The 9,732-nt window shown below is 32.1% G+C and overlaps 2 protein-coding genes and 1 pseudogene across 2 annotated transcripts; all 3 read right to left on the bottom strand.

Moving 5' to 3' along the window:
* Nucleotides 1-384: 384 nt before the first annotated feature.
* LOC9300497 lies at nucleotides 385-1,260 on the bottom strand. Its single transcript, XM_002864375.2, has one exon. It carries the CDS (start codon nucleotides 931-933, stop codon nucleotides 592-594), a length of 342 nt encoding a protein of 113 aa, XP_002864421.1. The 5' UTR covers nucleotides 934-1,260; the 3' UTR covers nucleotides 385-591.
* A 411-nt stretch (nucleotides 1,261-1,671) lies between these two features.
* On the bottom strand, nucleotides 1,672-3,922 carry LOC9300496 (E3 ubiquitin-protein ligase At4g11680). Its single transcript, XM_021015506.1, has 4 exons — nucleotides 3,539-3,922; nucleotides 2,754-3,297; nucleotides 2,301-2,673; nucleotides 1,672-2,110 (listed from the first exon to the last, which is right to left on the bottom strand). The coding sequence occupies exons 2-4, from the start codon at nucleotides 3,263-3,265 to the stop codon at nucleotides 1,964-1,966; spliced, it is 1,032 nt and encodes a 343-aa protein (XP_020871165.1). The 5' UTR covers nucleotides 3,266-3,297; nucleotides 3,539-3,922; the 3' UTR covers nucleotides 1,672-1,963.
* A 4,201-nt stretch (nucleotides 3,923-8,123) lies between these two features.
* The window catches only part of LOC9302196, a 3,568-nt pseudogene continuing 1,959 nt past the window's right edge, over nucleotides 8,124-9,732 (bottom strand).

Below are 9,732 nucleotides of genomic sequence, written 5' to 3'. Positions count from 1 at the left end.
AGAGATATAATGTTTATTGGTTAAAGTGCACGTGTTTCGAGAGAAAGAGAGATAAATAGAGAAGCTAATGTTGTAGGAAAAATAAATAGGGAGGAGAGATAAATCGGAAGGGGAGATATAGGAAGGAAAGATAAATTGGGAAGATAAATAGGGAGGACAAATTAGTAATTCAAATACTAAATGTGGTATGAGTTGAAAGAATAGAAGGAATGTGGTAGATTTTAAAAGAAATTGAAAATAAGTGGTAGATTTTGTAGTTTTTCCTTTAATAAAATAAATCACTGAAGTTTGATTATACACTATTTTTAGAATTTTATAAAATGTAGATAAAATTCTATTTGAGGTATCGTCATAGCCCAAATGGAAATTTAACATATATAAAGCATATAAAATATATATGCAATAAAGGCTAAAATATGAATCAAATAGGTGAAAATAATATAAAGTTTACCTTTGAATCGGTTTAAGCCGATTTCAATCGGTTTAGTATTACATTATTGAACAATGTCTTTTTTGTCAATAGAAGAAGTAGAAGAAACAAACAAATAACAAAACCGATAATTATTATACCGAACAAATTCAATAACCGGTTTACTGAGCCTTGAGGGAGTCACTAAACCGGCTCGACTTGGATGACAACAACACCGCGAGGTTCGACCCAATAGACCCGACACGTGTCAACGAATCAACGCGGTGGTACCTGCACCTGAAAGAACCGGCGTGTGTCGTCGGAGAACATAGACAATTTTGCCTCGTCGGTTTACCGGAGGACGATCTCCAACGTTTTAAACTCGGTGAGTTATGGTCTTGCCTCTTCGATTCAACGGTAGAGCCATCGGAGGGTTTAGGGTTGATCTTGGCTAAACTTGTGGAATACTTTTCTTGCGTCGTAGGTTGTCCGAGATTTAGGGTTGAAGGGTTTTCTTTCGTCATGGTTTTGATGAACGTAAAGAATGAATTTGTGCTGTTCTTTCTTGCTAATGAATCAAAAGGTAATTTAATTAGTGAGTTTTTTTAATGAAGGTAAAGAATGATTTGTGTTGTTTCTTGCTAATGAATCCAAAAGGTTAATTTATATAGTGACTTGTGAGAGAAGGCAGCTAAAAATAGTCGTTGAATGTTGTTGACAAACTGCTTTTTTAAGTTATTGGTGGTTAGTATTCTAGAAAAGAATCAAGAAAAATTAGTGAAAAATATTTGACTTGGAGGTTTTCTTCTTCTTTTTATGGTTATACATTTTGTGCATGGACAAATATTATGACTTGTCAAGCAATTAGGAATATACTTAGTTGTGTTAGTGCCAATTGAGAATCTAGACATTCTAATTTAAAGATTCTGTAACCAAAAAAAAACATCTGATTGTTTTTGTTTGGTTGTGCCTATTTTAGGTTTGGACAGACCTCAAAGGCTCAAAATTCTAACTCTAAATAAAACACCCTAAGACTAAGATAGTTGACGTCAAAACCATCTCAAAGACTCCAACTATTTAGATACCATGTTCAAACTTTATATGAGATATATAATTAGTGCTATAAAAATATTTCTCTTAAGAAAATCAACATCCTTATTGATGTATACATATAATTTTTTGACGTCAAAAAAGACATCCTAATTGATTTTATTGGAGTAATATCTGGTTTTTCAGTTTTAAACTGAAAAAAAATAGACAAATGTAAAAATGATATGAAGTAGTATACACACTATAACAATATTCTATAAATGTTTTGCCATTGTGATTTGCATCATCTACTCACAATGTACTTTGCGATTACTGGTGAGCTCTTTCTGTACAAAAAATTTGACACTCACACAAGTAATCGACTTTGCTTCAAACCAAACTAAAATTTTGAAAGAAGAAACCGTAAAGAAAAAGTATTGAACTTAATAAGAGATTTTGAATCTTGAGAGCTTTTGACTCTTGAGAGCTTTTGACTCTTGAGAGCTTTTAGGGGTTTTTGCTTTGTCATCTTGGAAGATCTTGTTTGCAGAGAGGACAACAAGAGATGATACGAAGCCATTGATCTACACACTTTGAGTGAAACTTATGTTGACATGGAAGCTTCCTTACTTCTTCTTTGTCTTTATACTTCGCCAAACATATACAACACTCCTGCAAACCAAACCAAAGAAAAGGTAAAAAATCCAAATCGAAGTCCTTTTCAATCCTAAACTAGACTAATAGGCAACGTTCGACATCAGATTCCCTAGTTGATCAAACAGAGCCATCACAGATTAAACCTTATGGTCCAAGAAAACGTATGGATTTTGCTTGAATTGAGAGTAAAAGGATTAGGACTTACTGGATCATCGGTTGCAGTAGCTGAATCTGAATCTGAATCAGAAGCATTTTCGTCGATTCGTTTGAATTTCCAGCTAGGGAGACTAGAGATTTGGTCATCTGATGCTGCTCTGTCTGAGGATCCCATGTTCATATTATATCCAAGGAGGCTACTGATGAGAGGGACGAGGCAACACAGGAAGAGGAAGAGAAGAAAGGGAAAGGAATAGCAGATAGCGTTCCAAGATAGAAGAGAGACGCAGAGGACGTGAAGCTTGGGAGCATGGTGGAAAGAACCGAACCTAGAATCGAAAACCCAAACATTCCCAATCACAAACCAAATTGCAAAGAAAAGCTCTAGCGACGTTCTGCATTTGTTCATCAAGTGAGAGGACCTGAAAACATAGAGCAATATCAGGATCTTGTAAAGGTTTTGGATTCATAATTGACAAAAGATAAAGATTTTGAGTTTTACCTTGTTTCTTCTCTGCCTCTCTGTTGCTGCTCAACATCGCCGAGGACAAACCCATTTCCTTGGTAAACGTCTAGTTGACGATACCGACCATATAACAGCATGAGATTTAGAAGACATCCCACATCGTATCCTGTGATCCATAGCCTCACTGGCCAAATAGGTCTCTCTTCTTTGGAGATAGCTAGTGTGAATGTTATCACAGTGAGCTGAACAAGCAGAGCAATGAGCTCAGACATCATCCAAGTGCTAGAGTTAAAAGGATTGGAGCCAAGGTCGGATCTTGAACCGTTCTGATAGTGAAACACTCTTCTCAAAAAGATAAACCATCTAGCTCTAGATACCTTCATAGCCAACCTTATGTAAAACGAAGATGGAGACCTCTCTTGAGCATTACCATCAGCAGCATGACTGTTTTCGCCTCGGGGTGAGGAGCTTAACGAAGCAGACGATGAAATAGTGATCGAGATATTATTGGAAGATAACTCCGGCTGAACGGAATAACGTGTATTCATCGGAAATTTTTGAATCCCTCAAGATTTTAGACCTTCACAGGAACGAAACAAATTGCATATAGAGAGTCAAATTTTCTGAAAGTTAAAGAGATTCTGCAACAAAGGTTTATAAGTTATGAGCACACACACACATGGAACCTTAACTAAATAAACAGAAAAGATCATGAAACACACATGAAAAAAAAAAAGAATAAAGTCATGAAATTTTCATGACCCAACAACGATAACAAAACAAAAACACATGAAAATTCACTGAGGAATATAATCAAATACCTTATCTGCAACCATCAAAAAGGCAAAAAACTTAGCTCCGTACACGAACTCCTCGATTTCCCCCAAATAAAAAGGAATCTTTTTTACAAACGGAACCTTAATTCACCACAAACCCAAGTCTTTGAAATCGAAATTCAACACACGAACAAAGGAAAAAGTAACAAAAAATTTCAAAAGGGATTTGAATTTACTATGAAATGAAAAAACTTTAGAGGAAGATGAAGTTTCTGATATAGAAACTGAGAGAAGGAAGGTGTAGTGATTATGTCAGAGAAGGTGAAGTTGGGCGAGAGAAGGCGACCAAGAATCAAACCATAAAACAAAAAAGGAATCTTTATATTTGTTTATGCTTTGGTTTGAAGAATCAAAGAGAAGAAGAAGATAACCGTTGGCCTAATCTAACACCTGAGATTTTGTTTATGAAGCAATGTTTTTGATAGCAACTGCTGCTTCCAACCGCCAAAGCAGACTCTCTAGAATTGTGGGCAAAGGTAAAGAGATTTTTCAATTTTTTTTTTTTGCTAAAGAGATTTTTCAATTTTTCATTTTTTTTTTGTTTTGTTTTGGAATTTATTAGTATTATATATATCTTTATCAAAAGAAATGGATAAGAAGAACATATCTCAATGAAGTCATCAATTCATTTCACCATATCACAATCTTTTTTTGTTTCAACAGAAATATCTTCTCTAAATTTTTTTGGGATCATTTTCCAAATATAGTAATATTTAAAACCATCTTTTATCTTCTTATGGATTTACATATATATATATATATATATGACTAGTTTGAATTTTCATTTAGATTTTTTTTTAATTAATGATTTATTCGATATAGTGAAAATAATTAGAGAATATTGTGATTTTAATGGAACACTAATATTTTACTTTGTTTTCATTGTTTTGTGGAGTATATAAGGCTGGTCAAAAGCATAAAAAGAGCATGTATCGAAGAACCAAAATTAGCTGGTGGTTAGAAATATATGAAAAAAAAAATAAATCTTATTAAAAGAAATATAATTAAAATTTTAGAAATGAATATAAAATGCATAAAATTTAAAATTTTGGCAATAAAAATGAAAAAATGGCGGGTACTATTGGAAGGAGTGGAGATGGTTGGCTAACTAATCTCAACCAGAAGATTTTTCTATCATCAACGTTATGGAGCCCATTCTCTCTTTTCTGCATGCCATGTTGTTTTCCTCAATTTTTTATTTAATTTTGTCGGATTATAAAATAATAGTGGTCAAGGAAAATACTATAAGAAACCAATTTTGAATGAAAATTTATAAACTTGACCAAAGACCTCCGACATCAACGGAAAGTTCTAGAATTTGATGAAGTAATTTTATGTTCTATTTAGGCCTGGACAAATAAACCGAACCAACTGTATTGAATCGAAATTAAAGCAAAAAACTGAATCGAACCGAACTGAAAATTTTAAAAAAACCCGAATAGATACTAAATTACCGTAACCGAATCGGTACCGAACCGAAATATTTGAAATACAATTATATTTTCAAAATAATTAGTTATTTATAGACCAAATAGTCAAAAATACTTGAAAATATATAAAAATACTCGAAAATAACCAAAATATATCTAAAAATATCCGAAAATACTCAAAAATAACCGAAATATCCGGAAATATTATAAGCAAAATAACCGAATGGATACTAAATTTTAAAACCGAAATTTCAAAATATCCGGATACTAAATTTTAGAACCGAAATAACCGAAACCGAATGGATCCAACCGATAACCAAAAGCCCAAGCCTAGTTCTGGTGCATGCTCTGTTAGATCGTGGATTTAGACATTTTTTGTTGCTATAAAATGTCAGGTGAAGGTAAAACAAAATTATTAATAAAACTTTTTAATAAATTATCAGTTACATGTAATTTTCTACAATTTTTCTTTTATATGCGAATAATTTTAAGATTGAATATGATAATCAAATAATCAACTACACCTTCTCGTGGATAAATTCTAAAATTTTGTCAAGTGTTTCATATATTTAAATGTACTTGTAATTTTTATAATGTTTTTGCGTAGTATTTGGTCTATCATTCTAAGTTCTAACCTTTTGACTTCTTATAACTTTTTTTGTTACTCTGACTTCTTATAACTTATTTGACTCCATTCACATATAGTGTATGATATTATCAATCAATAACTACAAGTTGTAATTACCTAGACTATAAATTACTATACAGGACTAGAAATAACGAATAAGCTAAATTGCATTGTACTTAGTATATCTCTTAAAATAGTAAGTATTTGAAGTTGACACTGACAACACAAAAATCCAAATGGTTTTTCCGAATTTACCCAAAACCATTCTAGTTGTCAACTAGCAAAAACCAAACAGAGAATACTTTTCTAGATTCGTCTTAATGAACCCCATTAGGCATGGTGGTTATATAAACAATTAAAACACTAGTAAACCCCATTAGGCATGGTGGTTATATAAACAATTAAAACACTAGTAATATGGAGACAATTGTACTATACTCCATGATCTACACGTAGGATAAGGATAAATTGATTAAAATTTCATTTCATGCATGACGTTATTTAAATTTCATAGACCAAGTATTAGCATACATATGTCGGCCTCGTCGACCATTCGGGGACCAATAGCGGGATATAACTTAACGAACATTTATACTATTAATTGGGAATCACTCAAACATAAGTAACCTTATTTTGGTAGATTAATTACAAAGAATGCCATTGGTATTTTTAAATTTGAAAAAGAATAAAAATATAATATCCATTTGATATTTGTTTTCTTATATAAAACAAAATCCAAAATTAAATCAACAAATTAATAACTACCCAATATTTATAGAAATTGTTTGAAGTAGTTCCCATAAAATAAACAAATTAATAACTACCCAAAATTTATAGAAATCTTTTAAATTAGTTTCCATAAAAAATCTAACTATTAATTTCAAAATTGTATATATGTAAACTTATTTAATTTCGTAATATATTTTGAAATATTTCCGGAAAACAAAAAAATCAATTTAATATCATCATATATTTTCGATTTTAATTTATTTCTTTAAGAAAATATAAAAATAAATTATGATTAATGGTTTGACCAAAAAAAAAAAATTATGATTAATGGAAGAATTTTTTTTTGAAATTGTAGATATGTTAACTTATTTAATTAGGCGAGGTAATGTTAGATATTTCCGGAAACGAAAGTCCAATTTAATATAATTGAAAAATAACAAACAATAGTTTATTTTTGATTTTTAAAATTTCCATAATAAAACTATACTAATTAATTTTGATTAGTTTAGATGGAAGAAATAAAAAAGCAAATTTGATTATTCCAATGTTTTAAGAAACAGTTATTATATTTCCCAAATATAATATAAACTAGATATTTTGTATTTTGAAATATAGAATATTCCTCGAATAAATTAGAGATTTTAGATTCGTCAAAATCTCGAAATATTTTCTGATTTGAATGCAATTCATAAGCTCTAGACAATCCAAACTTTCATCTCATGTTTTGATTTATTTAATTAAATATAATAATTTAAAAAATCAGTAAATATATATTAGGCTAATAAGACTTTATTAGTAACCTATAAAATGTTGCCCACTACATAAAAAATAACATATGTAACACATGTATCACTACATTAAAATTGTCGGACCATATAATAATATAATCAGTTTAAAGATTAATTTAGAAAATTATTATTACAACAATTAAAAAATTATCATGTGTTTCCCATGGTTAACACACTATTGTTTTAAAACATCTACACACAACTCTTCACTAACCATAAATTTTCCATTTACACCAAACTATTAATACACTACATAAAATAAAATTGTTTTTGTAACACTACTGTATATCAATCAAAACTATAATATTTTCACATTTTATATAATTTTTAACTATTTTAAAAAAAATTTAAGATTTAAAATTTTTTATAATTTACCCCGCACGAACGTGCGGGTCCAGATCTAGTGATTACTTAACAAGAGAAAATCTCTATCACTAAACATTGACCAATTATTTAATTTTGGAAAGAAATGGAAAAATCCAAAAAACAACATCAAATCATGACACTTGGCTAAACATGAGTACACAAGACACGTGGATTATTATTAGCTTGAAATCGCATTATCAGTTTTTGTAACACGGCTCTGACTCGCTTCTTTTGGTGTCAATGTGTCATTTAAGACTTCCGACATCACTTACACTTACCGTGAAGTAATAATTTGATACTGTACTACAATTTACTGTTTTCAAGAATATGTTTTTTGTTGTTTTCTAATAGACTAATGGTCAGGATTTTAGAATTTGTATAGTCACTGTACATTACTCGTAATTGATTGGCTTCTGACTTTGAGCCATCCCTTAATCGTTGTAATAATAAACATCATCTGTATAAGCCAGGATTGGTTTGATTGGTACTGGTCTTTAAGCCCTCTTAATCATAACACCATTTCTTTCCAAAACATCAAATTAAAACATTTTTGTCAGTTCAATTCAACACAATTTTTTTAACTTCAGCTCAATTCTAATTCCACAATTTATCCTTAGAAGAACCTAAAATTAAAAGAAAAAAAAGAAATTGACAAAAAGAAATTTACACGGTTTCCCAAAAGAATCAGAACTCATACAAAACAACAGAGACAACAACAATTGAAATTTACTGCTACACATTTCCCTCCACACTATAAATTACAATCCACAAAAAAAAACACACTTCAATCTCTCTACTAATCTACATGATTCTTCTTCCAACACAAAGCAGCCATGGCAGAAGCACTTGAAGTTCCTATCAAAGACATCAATAACAGCTAACTAATCTTCTTTGGATCATTCAGAACAAACTCTGCATACAGATCCTTCAAAGCAATCACAACCGTTGTTATCAACGGCCCAATTATCGCTCCCTGCAACAACAAAACACCCGAAAAAAACATTACAAAATCGTCAATTTTTCGATCCAAAGATTCAATCTTTTAATTTTCTTACCTCGAGAGCAGAAGGAAACAGAGTCACTCCACCAATAATACTTAGTCCAGTAATGTAAGCATTGGACCCTGGAATGTCATCTTGAATCTCTGAAGCACCATACTCCATTAGCACAAGATGGGTCACAGATAGAGTAACTGCAACAATGTATCTTCCTTCTAGCACTACTTGCAAAGCTGCTGGGATTGTGGCGAACCAGTAAGGGAAAATCGGTAACAGAGCGCTGATGAAGGCGAGAACGGTTGACATGTAAAGGAAATGTATAGTGTATAGTCTAAATAATAGCCAAGTGAGACATCCTTGGAAGAAGGCAATTTTCGCTGTTGCTAAAAGCACGTCGGAGATCGCTAAGTCTAGGACTTCAACACATCTGTTTGTAGCGCTTGCATTGATCGGTCACACCGCCTGATTCTGATGTGATTAGAATGTATAAAATCCAAATAAAAACCATTAGCTGAGAGATAAAGTTGAAAATCTCTGCTACTCCCGAGATTATCAAGTTTCCAATAGAGAAAACGAACTTAGCACCGCCTCCAACAACCGATGCGCTGCTTGAGAAAACCCTTTGCGATACATCCATTCCTTTAACAGCAAAGCCTTTAGCTTTCTCCACCAAATCTTCTCTTGTGATAATAAGCTCCCTGAAAATCACATCGACCTCCGAGTAAATCTGACTCCATTCTCGATTCTTAACCCGAGTCCTCAAACTCATGAGCTTCTCTGTGTAAGGAGACGGAGTAATAAGCGTCGTGGATGGAATTGACGTGTTCTGAGGATGCCCGATCACAAAATGCTTAATCATTCTCATCCATCCATTGCTTAATCCCAATCTTCTCAGCGTAATTGCTCTCTTCAACATGAGATTTCAAAGAATAAACCGCGTCTTTCCCTTCAACACCGATCTTATACGAGAAGAAGATGACACCAGTCAAAGAACCAACAATCATAAGCACAATCAAACCAATAGCAACAATTGTATTCAATCTCTTCATTATCCCTCTAGTGAAATAAGCAATGAAATGGCTTCTCCTAAAACTATTACTCCTCAGAGAAGAACCGCAGAGAGAGACAAATCGACATTCTTGGAACTAAACAAAAACCCTAACGAGAGATCACAAGAGACCCAATTCCACCAATCTCTCATAAGCAATCACAAAGACACCAAAAGAGACTAACCATCTAA

Source organism: Arabidopsis lyrata (genome assembly GCF_000004255.2).
Source record: "Arabidopsis lyrata subsp. lyrata unplaced genomic scaffold ARALYscaffold_8, whole genome shotgun sequence".
NCBI lineage: Eukaryota > Viridiplantae > Streptophyta > Magnoliopsida > Brassicales > Brassicaceae > Arabidopsis > Arabidopsis lyrata.
Note: the sequence above shows the minus strand (reverse complement) of the source record. Positions and strands in the feature narration are given on the sequence as shown.

Bases quoted from the DNA above. Each gene is read 5' to 3' on its own strand.
- LOC9300496 (XM_021015506.1), bottom strand. From the start codon at position 3,265: ATGAATACACGTTATTCCGTTCAGCCGGAGTTATCTTCCAATAATATC. The intron at 2,674-2,753 runs GTAAAACTCAAA...CTATGTTTTCAG, and splicing joins AGAGGCAGAGAAGAAACAAG to GTCCTCTCACTTGATGAACA. The intron at 2,111-2,300 runs GTAAGTCCTAAT...TTTGGTTTGCAG, and splicing joins CTACTGCAACCGATGATCCA to GAGTGTTGTATATGTTTGGC.
- LOC9300497 (XM_002864375.2), bottom strand. From the start codon at position 933: ATGACGAAAGAAAACCCTTCAACCCTAAATCTCGGACAACCTACGACG.